The sequence below is a fragment of the Peromyscus californicus genome, unplaced genomic scaffold (genome assembly GCF_007827085.1).
Source record: "Peromyscus californicus insignis strain IS unplaced genomic scaffold, ASM782708v3 Scaffold_10__1_contigs__length_136768540, whole genome shotgun sequence".
NCBI classification, from domain to species: domain Eukaryota; kingdom Metazoa; phylum Chordata; class Mammalia; order Rodentia; family Cricetidae; genus Peromyscus; species Peromyscus californicus.
The window spans coordinates 52,808,309-52,825,837 of NW_026294391.1; the positions used below are offsets into that span (position 1 = coordinate 52,808,309).

Below are 17,529 nucleotides of genomic sequence, written 5' to 3' on the forward strand. Positions count from 1 at the left end.
GCAGCAAGGTAAGGGAACAATGAAAATAATAAATCTAAGATAGTTAGCTCCATTTGATTAGCATAATCTGAGCTAAAATCTGTGATACAGAAACCTGTGACTAGAGACAAGTCCATATAGCTCTACATCACAGATATCCAAGATATATATCTGAACATTTCATGGTATGAAACCTAAGATGGCACCTTCAAAAAGACCTATCATGTAAGCTGGGCATGGTGGCACACACCTTTGATCCCAGCACTTGGGAGGCAGAGGCAGGTGGATCTCTGAGTTTGAGGCCAGCCTGGTTTACAGAGTGAGTTCTCAAAAAAAAAAAAGGAAGAAAAAGAAAAAGATCTATCATGTAAGCATTTATATGGTCAGACAGTTTCTTTCAAATGTCTATTTAAATTCATATGGTTTGTTTGGTTGTTGTTGTTATTAGGTTTTTAGGTTTGGGGAGTATTTCACAGGAAAAAAATAGGTCAATATTTCTATCAAATAATTATTGAGCTGTATTGTTTACTGTTTACTTATAATTTCACATACTGAACACTTATTAGACATAGTGATATATTGTATTTCTTCCTGGATTAATTACTATTGGCCATGTATTTGTATATGATATGTACAGGTGAGTGTGGTTGTGTGTATGGTATGATACACATAGGAAAATCAGAGTACAACTTTTAGATGTGGATTTTCTACTTCCACTGTGGGTTCAAGGATTGAGCTCAGATTGCCAGACTCCTGGGGCAAATATCTTGACTTGCTAAGTAGTCTTACCATCCATATAATGTTTATTTGTAAAACAGCCAAATGAAGTAAGAAAAATGATTCTCAATTTACTGAAGGGATAATTGAAACATACAGAGAATTGGAAACCCATACAAGCTTAGATAGCTAATAAGTAACAAATAGGGTCACCCACTATCTAAGAACAGAGGAGTTCCTTATTCTTTTGGAAAACTTTAATTTTTAACCCAGTGGCTTTGGAACTGGATCTCTTCTGTGCTCATTAGTCTCAACAAACTTGTAATGCACTTTAATGTATAGAAGAGCTTTTTCTTAGACTATCTTTCCTCTGAAGTATAGCTAGGAGAAGGGAAGAAATCCCCACATGCTTCTAGTGGTGTTTTCACTCTGATTTTGCTCTCTGATTATCTTTTAGGGACATTCGAAATCTATTGCCAAGCAGGCAGCCACAGAGAAGCAGGGATGAGGGCAATTTACAATGTCTCCCAGTGTTCTGGTCGTCAAGACAGCCCACGTCAACACTACCAAGCTTCTAGAGTCTATTACATCATGGCAGAAGAGTTGGAATGGGATTATTGCCCTGATAGAAGCTGGGAACTGGAATGGCATAACACATCTGAGAAGGACAGGTAAGGCTTCAGAAAAGGAGAGACCACCGATTCAGCAAGTCATTTCACAGGTGAACAGACTGAAACTAAAAGTAGGAAGGCGTGGTTATAACCACCTAATATGATGCCAAAAGAAATGAGACTAGAGTGGAAGGATGCTGAAGTCCAGCCCTTGTTTCTTCTATATTCATTAGCTACTGAGCGGAAGAAAAAGACCTTCTACATTCTTGCCCTCTTAGCCTTGCTTCCCTTCTAATTAGCTGAATCTTACCTACAGTGGGATTTAAAGTTCATAGGGGTTTACTCAAGCAATGAAATGCCTCAAGATCCTTTACTGAGGTACAGACCAAGCTTGGAAACAGAAAAAGTCCAAAAGAGAGTAGTTCAAATGGGCTACAATTTTATCTGTTATTTACATGTGAACAGTCCAGGTCTGGCAGGTGAACTATGCTGCCCGAATCTCCTACTTTCATCTCTGGGACTAAGATGCTTATTTTAGTTGTGGCTATTCCTAGCTTTCAAGTTAGGATAAGCAACATTGCCTGTAAGGATAGACCTGTAAGTTGTATATATCATTTTTTTCTCCTGTTCTGTTTCCTAAGCTTATTCATATGGCTACAATGTAACATCTGTGTGAACAGCCATGTGTCCCAATAAAACCTAGGTGGTTCTATTACTAAAAAGAGGGAGGAAAGAATACAAATTGAGCTACAAAGTATTTGTAGTTTTCTGTAGTTTGTGGTGCTTTCACTGTTCTTTGTCAGTTCTTGACCTTTATAAGTTTAGGTTGAAGTTTATAAGTTTAGGGTAAAGTTTTCGTGTGGACTTTCTGTGGGAGTTAGGAAATGGGACTTTTTTTCTGTCAGCCTTGATTTCATCTATCTTGCATAGCTGAAAAAACATTACTAGAGAAGAAGACAGGGTAGGAACAGTGGACTTAACTCTCAGTCCTGCCGCCCCTTCTGGGTGACAGTGTCTTTGTACACAATCCTGTCAATTCTGGGCTAGTGATTGTACCTCTGAGACTCACCTATTTGGAATGTTCACTGTTAAAATGAGTGATAAACACTGTCAACTGTTAAGTGTCCTATAATGAGAAAGCTGTAAGATCCTGTATCTTCCCACTTTTGATCTCCAACAGCAGCTATGGATGCTCAGCTGACACTTGGTGCCTTCTACTTTTGTTAAAATAATTCCAAATCTAAGACTCTATTAAGGCTGGAACCAAAGCCACAGGCTTTTGATTCTCAGCTCAGTTAATCATACTGCAAATATCTATCTGGATGATGGGAAAATAATAAACGTTGCTTCAGAAACCTACTCTTTTCAATCATGGTAATACAATTTGACATTATAATGGATAGATCTACATTTTTTCATATTTGACATGAGAATAGTTCTAAATTAATTTCCCCATAACTGAAAATAAAGGTTGAAGGTCAGGTGCTAATAACAGTCTTTGAATTCTTCTAGTTATGGTCATGTTTTCCTGAGCAACAAGGATGGGCTCCTGGGTTCCAAATATAAGAAAGCTGTATTCAGGGAATACACTGATGGTACTTTCACGACTCCTCAGCCAAGGTCTGGACCAGAGGAGCACTTGGGAATCCTGGGTAAGAGAATTCTACTTACATCCTGGCATCTAGACGGATGGGTTGCTTCTAGGACAGCTACATTGTATCAGGGAGGCTTTCCCATCCCTCATTCTCAGCTTTTCCGTGTGGAATATTAAAAGTATGGCCCTATTTTATAATGTGGCTGTGAAAATAAGCACCGAAGGGAATGATATAAACATGAAATCTGCTGTAGCATGAACCAAAATGTTCCGATTTTCCATACCTTTGAGACATGCGTCCTCTAAAGGTAGTAGATTTTAAAAGATTCCAGAGGCAGGAGAGTTTAGGAACTCCAGCAAGTAAAAACAAAAATGATACACAGAGCCACAATTCTCCCATACCTCAGTTTCATCAAGGCTATATGCTGGTTTTGTACGAAGGGTTTCTTTATTCTCATCCTAGACCAGACAGGACCCACTGGCCTCTGAAGAGAGTACAGCAATTCTCTGTGCTGGGTATGGCAAGATTTTAGTCCTTACTATCAATGATTCTGCAAAACTCAGAATCTCTCGAGCTTTTGGTTATTTTGTAGAGAAAAACAGGATGAGGAAAGTGGGGATAATAGGAAGCATATTTCTGTTTTGGGGGTACCCTCATGCTGCAATGCCAATTTTAGGACTTCTGAATCTGAAAATGATGCTAGTCTTGGGAAGGTTAGTTCTCAGCTCCATGGATCTTGCAGTTATGCCTTATTCTTTAATGTCTCCCACTTACTCCCCTACTAATGAAACTTGTACTTCTTTTGTATGTATCAGGTCCACTTATCAGAGGAGAGGTTGGTGATATCTTAACTGTGGTGTTCAAGAACAATGCCAGTCGACCATATTCTGTACATGCCCATGGAGTTCTAGAATCTAGTACTGGCTGGCCACAGGCTGCTGAGCCTGGTGAGTTGGAACACTTAAGTGAAGGGACAAAGGCTTTTCAGTCCTTCTACTTTAGTTTTCTGGTTTGTTGCTTTAAGCACCTTAACATTCTTAGTCTGGGAGTGTAGCTCAATGAAAGCTAGAGGGAATTAACTGGTCAATGGGAGTTCTAATGCAGGTTTTTCCTTTGTATTTCAAGTAGTTCCTGTATTTCAGTTAAAAATACCTTGTGTACAACATGGTTTACTTTGTAACTTTCCAAGTTCCTTACAGTGTAAGTTAGGTTGTTTATGTGTACTAATATGTAACTTTTGATTACTATAAGGACATACCAGAGACAGTATACTTCATAAATAAGAGGGGTTTATTTGGCTCACAATTCTACAAGTAGAAGGTCTGAGAACCTCATTCAGCAATGACCTTGAATTTTGAGACAGTGCGAACCATCACATGATGAGACAGAAAATGTACGTGTGTATGCCTGTCTAGTCTCCTCATAAAACCAGAGGATTCTTTTTCCAGTGTTCTACCCTAGTAACTTCCCCAGAGAAGCTGGATCAAATCTGTACCATTTTACTACTTTACAATATGAAGTCAGTTTCAACACATGAAGTGTTAGGTGATAGTCAAACCATACCTGAACCATCCCTTTATCTTTCGTCCAGCTTAATGTTGGTTCTATAGCTATAAATGTATATATAACATCTCATCAGTTTTGGTTTTTTTTTTTTCATTCGTTTTAGGGTATTCTCTAGTTGTCTTTATAAGTTTTTCCTTTTAAAATTTATTTTTCATCATTTTTTCAATTTCTTATTGTATGTATACATTACATATGGCACAGTATTTTGTAAAGACAATTTCATGTAAGTATATAATGTACATTGAGCTCATTTTCCCTCATATTCCCTCCCTTACTCTCCTCGTTCTTATCCTTCCCTTTACTTACACTTTCAGGTCATGCACATGATTTTTGTATCTCTATACAAATCTAAGAATGATATATGGATCAAAAATGATAAATATTTGCATTTCTGGCTTTATTTGATTAATATGATTCTCTCCAGTTTTATGCATTTTCCTGCAAATGGTATAACCTTGTTCTTCTTTATGGCAGACAAGGATTCTTTGTTTATGTAAACCCCATTTTCCTTGTCCTACCCTCTGTTGGACACACAGGTCACTTCTATAACTTAGCTACTGAGAATAAATCTGTAATAAAATATTTATATGCAAGGATGTTTGTGATGTGTTTACTTGGAATTTTTTCCGTAAATACCCAGGAGAGTTTTTCTTGAAGACCCCCCATGCTGATTTCCATAATAACTAGAATAGTTTACGTTTTAACCAGAAGTGCGTAAGAGTTCTTTCTTTTTCTGTTTTCTTCTCTTTTCTTTTTCTTTCTTTTCTTTCTTTTTTTTTTAAGACAGGGTTTCTCTGTGTAACAGCCCTAGCTGTCCTGGATCTCGCTCTGTAGACCAGTCTGGCCTCGAACTCACAGAGCTCCTCCTGTCTCTGCATCACGGGTGCTGGGGTTAAAGGTGTGTGCCACCACTGCCTGGTTCTTGGGTTCTTTTTATGTTTTCTTAATGACTGCTTTTGGGACTGGGATGAGACAGAATCTCACTGTAGTTTTAATTTGTAGTTCTTTGATGACTAGTGAGTGTGAACAGTTTCTATTTGTTTATTAGCTATTTATACTTCATTTGTTGAGAACTGTTCATTAGTTCATTTATTAATTGAATTGTTTGATTTCTTGTGGTCTAGTTCTTTTTTAGTTCTTTTTGTATTCTAGACATTAGTCTTATCAGATATTCAACTCATAGAGATTTTCTTCCATTCTATACCCTGTCATTTTACTCATTTAACTGTTTCCTTTCCGTGCAATGATTGGGAATTTCTTATTTGCCAATTGTTGGTATTATTTACTGAGCAAATGTAATCTAATTTTAGAAAGTCCTTTCATACACCTATGCCTTTAGATGTTTTTCATACTATTCCAACTAACAATTTCAGCAGTTGAGGCTTAGATTTTAGGTTAATTTGAGGTTGGTTTTTGTACTGAGTGAGACATGACAGGGCTATAATTTTGTTCTTCTACATGTGACTGTCCAGTTCTACTAGCAACATTTTTTGAAGAGCCTTTTCTAAAATGCATATTTTGAAATTATTTTCAGGTATCTGATGGCTCTTGATACATGGGCTTATATCTGGGTTCTCTATTCTGATGATTTGTGTTTCTGCTTTATGCCAGCTCTATGATATTTTCTAACTCTCCCTGGGCAGTTTAACACGGAACCAAGGATTATTCTTTTTGCTCAGGATTGCTTTGGCTATTCAAGGCATTTATTGTTGGTATTTTGTGTGTGTGCTTCCACATGAATTTTAAGATTATTTATTAGTTTTGTGAAGAACAGCATTGGAATTATATGGGGATTGCATTTTATCTGTAGATTGCCTTGAGTACTGTAACCATTTTCACAATATTTATTTTTCCAGTCCATAACTGTGGAAGGCATTTTCATTTCATAGTAGCTTGCTTTAATTCTTCCTTTAGTGTTATAAAGTTTTTAATATAGAGGTTTTTTACTTCTTTGGTTAGATGCATCCCAAGGTATTATTTCTGATTTTTTTTTTTTGAGAGAGTCTCACTATGTAACCGTGGCTGGCCTGGAATTTGCACGTAAACCAAGTTGGCTTCAAACTCTCTACTTCTGCTTCTCCAGTGCTGGGAGGCAGGCATGGTTCGGAGGAACCAGTAGCTGAGAACTTACATCCTTATCTGCAAGTTGGAGATATATATATATTTCCAGAGAGAGAGAGAGAGAGAGAGAGAGAGAGAGAGCTAACTGGGTACAGCAAAGGCTTTTAAAACCTTAAAGCCAGTTCCCGATGACTTGCCTCCTCCAACAAGGCTACACCTCCTAATCTTCCACCAACTGGGGACCAAGTATTCAAATATATGAGTCTATGGGGCCCATTCTCATTCGCATTCAAACCACCACATCAAACACCCGATTCCTGAGCTCTTAGAAACTGTTTCCTTTTGAGCTACCCTATCTTTTTTTTCCGGGCAAAATGTATTTTGGGAGGATTGTACTTCTTGCTCACCTCTCCAGCCTGTGGGCCATGGGTTAGACATACCTGAATCCAAATTATTTACTAATTTTTGTCATATGGAAGTTGTACTAACTTTCTAGGAGTAGCCCAAGGAAATATCACAAACTGAATTGTCTCAAGTTGCTAGAGACTAGAGGTCTACACTAAGGAGGGACTGGGAAAGATTGCCTCTTTTTTTTAATGGCTGTGAGGGAAAGCATTTTTTTTCCAGACCTCAGTCTTTTTTTGGATTATAGATAGCCATCTTTTCTTTGTTTCTGCCTTAGTTTTCTATTGTTGTGTCAAACACTATGACCAAAAGCGACCTGTGAATAAAGGGGTGTATTTCATCTTAGATCTCTCAGGTCACAATCCCTCTCTGAGGAAAATCAGAGCAGGAATATAAGAGGCAGGAAGTGATGCAAAGACCGTGGAGGAGGGGCTGGAGAGATGGCTCAGAGGTTAAGAGCACTGACTGCTCTTCCAGAGGTCCTGAGTTCAATTCCCAGCAACCACATGGTGGCTCACAACCACTTGTAATGAGATCTGGTGCCCTCTTCTGGCCTGCAGTCATATATGCTGTATACATAATAAATAAATAAATCTTTAAAAAAAAAAAAAAAAAAAAGACCGTGGAGGAACACTGATTACTGGCTTGTTCATCATGGCTTGCTCAGCTTGATTTCTTATACCATCCAGGACCACCTACCTACCTAAGGGTAAAAGTCTAAAATTGCTCAGCTGTGGGCTCCTATAAAATAAAATGTAAGTTACATACCTTCTTACTCCAAAAGGGAAGAACAAGGGCACAGTCACAAACAGACCAGAACCAAACCAAAATACAACACTGTAAACAGTTCAGTGCTTGATGTCTGGGATAGGATCACAATCTTTTGGGCTCCAAAGGCCTGTGCAGTTCCCCTTATCCATCTCTGTCTTTTGCAGCATAATAAGCTTGTCTGATATGCTCAGGCAGGACCACCTGCCCAAGGGTTGTACAACCCACAGTGAGCTGGGCCCTCCCTCATTAATCATTAAGAAAATGCCATACACACTTGCCTATATCTGATGGAAGCAGTTTCTAAACTGATATTCTTCTTTCCAAATAACTCTAACTGGTATCAAGTTGACAAAAACAAACAACCAACCAGGGCACTCTACCTTCAGGTCATTTTCTTTTTATGTGTGACTCTACACCTAAAGTTCTCCTTTTTATAAGGATACTGGGTAATATTGGAGGCCTGCCCTACTAACCTCATTTAAAACTGATTTCCTCTTGTTTCTAATTTGACCATGTTTCTAAATGAGGTCAGAGTCTGAGCTAATAGGGGTTAAGACTTCAATATATAATATTTTGGAAGGGACACATTTGGACCAGCAACAGATAGAGGGTTAAGTAGTGAAAATGAAATGAAGAAATTGAGATAGTAAATGTTGGTGGAACTGCAAAATACTTAACTGTAAAGGAATCCAGATTAAGTTGAGAGAAACAGCAACTTGGGGGAAACGACAGAAGCAAGGAGAGAACTGAGCAAGGTCTATATGGGAAGAGTGCTGAGCAGAGGAGAAGTTACAGAGCCAGGTGGGAGGATGAACTAAATGTAGAAATCCACAAGAAGAAATGGCATTGAGAGCTCTCATCAAAGTAGTAATCTTAAGTCAGAAAAAGAGAACGTCCTCATCAGAGACTGGAGTGACTGCTGGATCTAAATCCACATGTGGTACTAGAGTTGCAGTGGTAGTATAAGAAATGAGAGCCTTCAGCGTGCTATGTGAAGGGTAATTTTGATTCTCACTTTAGTTGAACTGAAGCGTTGGTAGAGATTCGTGAAATACCCCTCTAAGGGTGTCTGTGATGGCATTTCCAGAAAAATTAAGGCAGGAAGACCTATTCTGTACATAGATAGCAACATCCTATATACTGGCCTTCTGAGTAAGGAGCCAAATGTATAGGCATTACCTCACTCTACTTCCTAAATATTATATTGGGAGCTGCTTGCTCTACTGTTCCCTGCTAATCACGATGTACTGAAACCATGACTTAAGATGAATCTTTCTGTCTTTCTTTAAGTTGTTTATATTAGATAGTTTGTCACAAGGACAAGAAAAGTTACTAATCTAGATGGTAAGAGCAGAATTCTGGAGTCCTCTGTGTGGCATTTGGAAAGCTATTTTAACATCTATCTGTGACCTTCACTTCATATCTACAAAGGTTTCTTTTTGAAAATTCAGGATTTCAATGTGTAGTAAGTGCTATACAAGTATTTGGCAATGCCATTATTATTATGATTATGTAAAATCCAAGTGAAAATGAGTCTTGGGGAGTGAGGTACAAAACAGGCAAGACTTGAAGAATGTGGTAAAAATTTGGAGTCACCAAGGAGAACAGGATACGGGGCTACAAATTTAAACAGCACTTGGGACATAACTGAGAGTGTGAATATATTTTTAAAAACTACAATACTCAGGGTCAAGCAGCTTTCATCAGCTCAGTTTAGCATCTTCTGGTCTAATACCAGAGGAGATGGGTTCCAAGATGATATATAGTTCAGTAGTTTTCAGCTTTAGTGAACATGAGAATTACTTGAAGTTATTAAATCATATGTGACCAGTGATATAATATTGCGCTTACTTAGTGATGGTGGAGTCAAGCCCATGTCCTTGTGCATGTTAGGGAAAATTCTACCACTAAGCTACAAAAAAGATCATTGTGATATTTGATATTGGTTTTCGTTTTCCTGATAGCTGATGATGATGAAAATTATGTTCTTATTTATATTTTTATATCATCTTTAGCAAATTGTCTGTTCAAAAGTTTGCTCATTTTAATTGGGCAGTTTTTTTTGTTTCGTTAAATTCTAAGAGTTCTTTATTGTTTTATCAAAAAAATCAGTGAGCAAATGATTAAATAAATATTTTCCCAAAAAGTATTTAAAAATACCAGTAAATGCCAGAGAAAATTCTCAACATCATTAGACATGAGATAACAACATATCAGAATTTCATTAGAATAGCCTATTTCCTTCACTAAAACAAAATTAAGAAAATAGATAACTAGTTCTTATGAGAATATTAAGAAAGTAGAATCTACATAGTGATGTTTGATGATTCCACTGGTTTACAAATCAGCTTGCCAATTCTTCCAATTGTTAAAAATTGGCATTACTCTATAATTCAATAATTTCATCCTAAGTTATACATCAAAGATTAATGAGAACATAACTTCATATAAAAACCTGTATGATAATTGATAGTGGCACTTTTATGGTTTTGTGAATTAAACCAAGGGTCTCACGCATGCTAGGAAAGTACTTTACCACTGAGCTACAACTGTAGTCCTTAATGTCAGTGTTATTCATATTACACTCAAAGTAGAAATACCCAAATATCTATCAACTGATGAGTGAATGAATAAAATGTAATATATCCATAAAATGCCATATACTTTGGCAATAAAAAGCAACTGTATATATAGTAGCATGTGTAGACCATGAAAATATTATAACAATGAAATAATCTTGTAAGAGAAGGACAATAAAACATATGATTCAATTTGTATGTTCAGGATGAGATAGAAAACAAGCTTGTGGTTGCATTGGAGTGGTGAGTAGATTATAGGGTGACAAGAGTATAGCGATTTGTTCATTGTAATGAATTGTTATAAAATAGATCATTGTAGTAGCTATAAAACTATGTGAAAGTATATTATTTGGGGGTACAATATTTAATTTGTTGTTTATTTTAATTAATTGAATATATTTATGGGCTATATGTGGTAATTCTATATATGCATATAAGTACACAATGATCAAACTGGGGTAGTTAGATATGAGTGAATTATATGGTTTGTAAATCATATCTCATTAAAGTTGCTATAGAAGGTCAATAAGAGAATAGTTGGAAGTTGGTTGGAAAAGGCAAGGTTAGAGGCCGAGGGACTTCTTAGGAGCTAGTTTACTTTTCCTGGAGAGATATGAACAGAGGTCTATTCACCAAAGATTGAGTAGTGACAATTGGTCAAGCGAACCACTCTACCTTCACGAACTGGTGAGTTTATTGGGGTGCTTAAAGTAGCATTAATGGTTCAGTGGTTACTTACAGGAACATGGATAATTTAAAAAACCATTGAAAACCTCACCCTATTATGGGTGGTGACTCAACAAATTTGCATTCTTGGAGCTTCCTGCATAGTCTCCTCTTTTTTAACCGTTGTTACTGTTACTATAATCTGTTTACTGAGATATATAGATATAGATATAGATATAGATATATATAACTGCTATATAATCTGTTTATAATAATCTCTGTTTATATAATCTCTGATGGCAGCTACTTGAGAATCTTGAAAGTATCTGGAGTAGGGATATGAATCCATGGTTAAGAGCAAATGTTGCTCTTCCAGAGGATGTGAAATCAGTTCCTAAAATGCACACCAGGCAGCTTACAACCATCTGTGGCTCCAGCTCCGAAGAATGTCTTGGTGCCTTCTTGTCTAAATGGCCATTAGCAGTATGTGGACATACTCCCCATATATGTGAATTTAAAATAAAATAAATCTTAAAGAACCTAAAATATATTATAGAGATAGAATCACAAGACTTGGTACTTCATTGGATGTTGCATAGATGAACGTTAAAATGGCAAAGAAAACTAAAGTTTTGAGTCTTGTCAACTAGGAGAATAGGTATGCTGTTTCTAAACATTGGAGGCACAATTTGGAAAAAAAAAGTATTTCTTTCAAATGAGAGAATTAAATTTATAGCAATTTTAGGTTGTGTTTGGTCCTGAAGGTTGAAGCTAGGCCTTCATACATATTAAGATGCTCTACCACTGAAGTATATCCCCCAATAGAGAATTTCCATTTTTATCTGCTATTAGGACAGTATTAAATGATACCTAATATTTAATTACAATCTTGGATTCAGAGCTTAGTAACAAGGTAGGTCTTGCTTAAAGTATAAGATTTTTCAAGCCATAGATCATGGTATGTGACTGAAATCTTCTGGAGAGTATTAAAGGAGAGGAGGGAGATGAGCACAGGGCTTATGGAAACAGTTTCACTTAGGAGGCAACAGCAGGAAATCAAGATGTACACGGAAAGCAAATGATACAACATCACAGCTACTGAAAACAGCAGCAGGACTACATCACCACAGGATTAGGCCTGAGCTTTGTGCATGGACAGGCTAGAAGTGAAATACTGAGTTTTTCCAAGAAGGGAGAAAAAAGTGTAACAAAAATAAAGTGGAGCCTGCTATGAGAATGATGGAGAAGGATCTTGGGGGAGCTGAGCCTCACCTACTGTAGCTTTTAGAAATTGAGAGAAATGCTGCACTTGCTCCAATGAGACATTTGCCTTGCTACCCTTCTTAGGTGAAGTACTTACTTACCAGTGGAATATCCCAGAAAGATCTGGTCCTGGGCCCAGTGACTCTGCTTGTGTTTCCTGGATTTATTATTCTGCAGTGGATCCCATCAAGGTAAAGAAAAAAAATTGAATATTGAAAGAAGGATCCCAGAAATGAGCAAACTACCTGGTAAAATGATGACAAAAGATGTAGTTAAAACAAACAAACAAACAAACAAAGAACCAACCAACAAACAGCTCTGTAATACCTGGGCTTTGAGGAAATTTCCTCAAATGCTTGCCTTATTTTAATAGTCAATAAGAAGGATGAAGGTAGTATGTGACATCAGATACTTGTCATGAGGAGTTTCTTTTTTGTCTCATCTTTTTTGGATCTTGTAAAGCAGTATGTTCTCATATTTTAAAAAAATGGGGGTAGTTGCCAGGAAATTAGGGGCCTAGTCACAAATTTGGCTCCAGAGTGACTTTGGGATAGCTATATTAAAGTCATGCTGCCTCTGTTTCCTAATCTGGAAAATGAATTTTGTCTATCTAGCCAGTTAATCACAACAAGTCATCAGCAGTATATCGTGTCTGCTCTATTACGTGTGTTTTTCTTGGTGATGATACAAATATAAGGTATCTTCCCACTTTCAAAGTGTATGGTCCAATTGAGCAAAGGGGAAGTAGAAAAGGTATCAGAAAGGAAGCTGCCTATAATCTGGGCTTGGAAATCTAAAGGAGAGTGTGCCATAGATAAGGAGTATGTTGGAAGGAGGGCACTGCAAGCATAGGAAACAGCCTAAAAAGGCATTAGGTTATATATTTAAAAATTAATGAATAATTCAATCTAGCTAAAGCATAAGTTATACATCACATCTCAACTGTATCTTAAATGATTGCTAGGATGAATTTAGATATCAGAATAGCATACTTATGAATATAAGGCATTTATGATGCAGTGCTAAGGGGCTTCAAGTATACTTATTTGTGACTCAACTCTTTATAGAGTACCGTTATTCAGGATTAACCTCATGTCTTTCTCCCTTCATCAGGACATGTATAGTGGCCTGGTGGGACCCTTAGTCGTCTGTCGAAAGGGCATCTTGGGACCCCATGGAGGTCGGAATGATATGGACCGGGAATTTGCCTTGCTGTTTTTGATCTTTGATGAGAACCAATCTTGGTATCTGGAGGAGAATATCGCAATTTATGGGCCCAGAGAGACACACAATGTTAACCCACAGGATGCGACTTTCTTGGAGAGCAATAAAATGCATGGTCTGTAGAAAAGAAGCTACTCCTATTTTAAAGTAGTCTGCACTGTTTTCATGAGATGATTTGCTAGGTTCATCTCTATCTATGGGTGCACAATTCTAGAACAGATGAGAAAGTTGGACAGTGGATTAGAAATGACCTAGAGAAAAGTCCTTCTTATTATTCTACACATATATTTGCAAAACAGATACATGGTACATATTAGATGAGGTGCCCAGAAAGAAGGAAGCTAATACTTTAAAGTGATCATCATGACACAAGCAAATTTTAACATACTAGATAAGGGAAGATGGACATTTATGGCCCTCTATATACATAATTAGCCACCTGGTAAGTGCCCCTCTGTTTCAAAATTCTGAGTTTGTTTTCCTCTCAAAAGCATGATATTTAATCACCACTTTAAATTCCGGATCTGTTTTGTCAATATAGACAAATGAAGGAGAACTTGTCATTTTTATTACTTCTAAAGCAAAGTTTGAATTTACATGGGGTAGTTGGAGAAGATAGTCACAGAAATAGCACACTGAACTTATGTTACTTACATATAATGAAGAACTTTTTGCCTCTTGAATGGATCTAGGGTGGGAGAACTGTATCATCAAAGCCTTTTTTTTTTTTTGCTCTAGCTATCTGGTAGCTTTTCACAAAAAAGAGAGTGTCACAAATAAGAGGGAGGGCTTAAGTGCAGAGGAATGTATGAAGTGATCTCTCCCTAGCACTTCTCGCCCAAGATTTCTTTGATCTGAAAGTGAGGTGCAGCTTTGATAATGACTCTAATGGAACTCAAAAGTAGTATCCCATTGTCCTACAGATTTTATCTATTTCCCCTTGATGGAGAGATGAGTGATTCACACTAGAACAGATGATTCACAACTTTACAAAGTGAACTTTTTTAGTTTCTGTCAAATCCAGGAAATAAAATGGGCTAGAACAAAGAGGAAATAAGGGCACAGTTAGGTCCTCCCAATTCAGGACTTGGCTAATGCCACTTTCACCTACTCAGGTGTCCGTTTTTCCAAACTTCAGGTATTACTCTACCTATGTAGCTAGATAGCAGTATCTTTGGACATATTCTGAGCATTAGTAATATAAATACAAATAAAAATAATGTTGTAGTCCAAGGGGACAAGAAAAATAATATTCTAACTCCTCCTCTACATTTCTGAACCAACTGAGAAAAATAAATGGTTAAGATAAAATATGAGCCTTATTACTGAGAATGCTAATTGGAAAACTGAATTTCATTTTATAACTAAATATGATTGCTGATACTTTCCTGGCAACAGATAGGTTTTCTAAATTGTCATTGACATCAATGGACAACAAAATTTCTCTGCATTAAGAGAGGCAGGATCTTACCAGAACCAATTAGTGAACCAATTTGCACCCTTTTCTATGATCAAAGAGATAATATATCTAGAAGTGGCTGAGCTGAGCAATTTTGGTTCTTTTTTACCAAATCCACAATTTGATGTTGGTAGACATAGAGCAATACTGTAGCTGTTCCTTCCATTATTTTCCCTCTTGAAGAGTAGAGTAGAAATTACCTCTCATGTGTGAGAAAATGAGATGTGGGAGGAAATTGGTTTGGGTAAAATCCTACCAATATGAGTTGATGTAACAATGAATATCAGTGTCTTTGTCGCATAGGATGTGACTTTGGAAGAGAATGTGGTCATCAAAATAATGTATATTGTAGTCTGAGTTATCTGCTTGCAGTTCTGAAAATAAATAAATAAATTTATTTCCTACTTATTAGTAACCTAAGACAAGTTGGCAGCATAAGCTTTCACACCTTAAAAGATAAATAAACCTGGAAGACAGATTTTGGAGAGTTCTAATGAATCATGCTGAGGAGTATTGGAGGAGTTCAAAGGGGGAAGGTGGTATAAGAAATTGAGGTTACATAGAGCAGCTTAGGAAATCAGAAAAGTTTTCTTAAGGTGGTGAAATTTTAAAGGGAAATAATAAGGAAGTAGTATTTATGAGAGGGAAACTCAGAAACCTAAGGATCCAGATAACATGTAGAGACCAAGTGAATGACAGTGGAAGAAAAGAATCTCACTAATTGGAATCAAAGCTGTTGGTAGTAGGAGATGAACCTGGGAAGGTTGTGTGGAGGTATATTTTGAATTAACTTATTGGTTGAGCTATAGAACCATGGGGTTTTTGTTTGGGAAAAGGAGGAGCCCTTAATTTTTTTTTTTAACTTTAGAATAACATGGTCAGAATAATTGCTTAGAGATAACTCTGAAATCATTATTGTGAAAAATACATTGAAGAGAGAGATGCAGAAAATTAGTAGTCTATTGCTATCATCAGAAATGATAGGAAATAGACATAGGGCAAAATGTAAATAAAAGAAAAGATATGAGACATTTTCTTCTTTTACAGCCATCAACGGGAAACTCTATGCTAATCTCAGGGGTCTTACTGTATACCAAGGAGAAAGAATAGCCTGGTACATGCTAGCCATGGGCCAAGATACTGACATTCACACTGTACACTTCCATGCAGAGAGTTTCCTCTACCAGGTGAGCTGAAATATGGTTGAGCCCCATAGGAGTGGTTAAAGCAATGCCTTGAGAGTCATTGCAGAAGGCAATGGCAAGGAATAAGGTAATAGTTAAGGAATATAAAGGTCTATGATATGGAACATCTAGTAGGGGATTCTACTCAATTGTGTATCCCAACGGTAGTCACTTCCAGTCTTTAGCTTTTCCTTCTGATAAGTAAGAGACTGTCTCATTTAAAAAGTAAGTAGCCGGGCGGTGGTGGCGCACACCTTTAATCCCAGCACTCGGGAGGCAGAGCCAGGCGGATCTCTGTGAGTTCGAGGCCAGCCTGGTCTCCAAAGCGAGTTCCAGGAAAGGCGCAAAGCTACACAGAGAAACCCTGTCTCGAAAAACAAAAAAAAAAAAAAAAGTAAGTAGATGGAAGGTACCAGTGTCACTGTATCTGAGCCAAAGACTTTAGACTCAATGAGCAATGATCTTAAGAGCAAAGAATTTCAAATATTCTTAAAATCCCTAAAAGTCTTTCATCCATCATAACAAGAGTTTAAGTTCAGGAGCTACATAGAGCAATTTGTGATTATGAAAATGTTTTAATCTTAGGAAAAGAGCACAGAATTGGAGGCATCATTGTAGACTTAGAGATCTAGAACTATTTTGATCAGGGTCTTGGTAAAAAGGAGAAACTAAACTGAATTCACTTCTAAAGGAAACATGTGGATCCTTCTTAGAGATCAGAACTTAATCCAGACTCTCCATATTTTAGCTTATGGAAAATTTCAGAGAAACTAGGTTTGGACCCTCTAAAAGAACTGGTAACATCTTTCATCTGTGGCACTTGATGGAAAAGTAGAAGGAGGAAAATGCTGTATTGTTTTAGTTTACATGATTGGATTCTAGGAGAGAGAAATAAAATGGACCTTTGAAATTTCTCATTGGTACAGACATTTTGGAGTCTTAAGAACTTTATCTTTTAATCCTTAGCATCATAGACTTTTAGTTCCTGTAAGCTGTAAATTGGTTGCTATAATTTTCAGTTCTTCTCCCCATCATTTTTCTTGCAGAATGGGCACAGTTACCGGGCAGATGTTGTGGATCTTTTCCCAGGGACATTTGAGGTTGTAGAGATGGTAGCCAGCAACCCCGGGACATGGCTAATGCACTGCCATGTGACTGACCATGTTCATGCTGGCATGGAGACCATCTTTACTGTCTTGTCTCACAAAGGTAGGACCCAAGCCACTCAAGTATATTATTTTCTAATCTTTTGTCTAGCCTGTAGAAACCAGGTAATAGTAAGGGACCACTTGAACTTCCCCCTACTGGCCCAGAAGAAACAGGATTTATCATAGAACAGGGCCCGTTTAGGCATTTCCCCAAGCTGCATTTCTCATTCTCCCTTGCAAATGTAATAAGCTCACATATGTTGGCCTAGCCTGAAACTGGGAGGGCTCTTTGCTAGTGTAG

General features: G+C 37.3%; 1 protein-coding gene across 4 annotated transcripts in view; it reads left to right on the forward strand.

The window, feature by feature from the left end:
* Heph (hephaestin) overlaps positions 1–17,529 on the forward strand; it is an 88,764-nt gene that overhangs the window by 57,663 nt on the left and 13,572 nt on the right. For all 4 annotated transcript variants that reach the window (XM_052733184.1, XM_052733175.1, XM_052733167.1 and 1 more), the window contains 7 exons: positions 1,154–1,367; positions 2,820–2,959; positions 3,718–3,849; positions 12,298–12,404; positions 13,327–13,552; positions 15,944–16,083; positions 17,127–17,289. In XM_052733184.1, the coding sequence (XP_052589144.1) occupies positions 1,154–1,367; positions 2,820–2,959; positions 3,718–3,849; positions 12,298–12,404; positions 13,327–13,552; positions 15,944–16,083; positions 17,127–17,289 (1,122 nt within the window). The remainder of the gene's footprint in view (positions 1–1,153; positions 1,368–2,819; positions 2,960–3,717; positions 3,850–12,297; positions 12,405–13,326; positions 13,553–15,943; positions 16,084–17,126; positions 17,290–17,529) is intronic.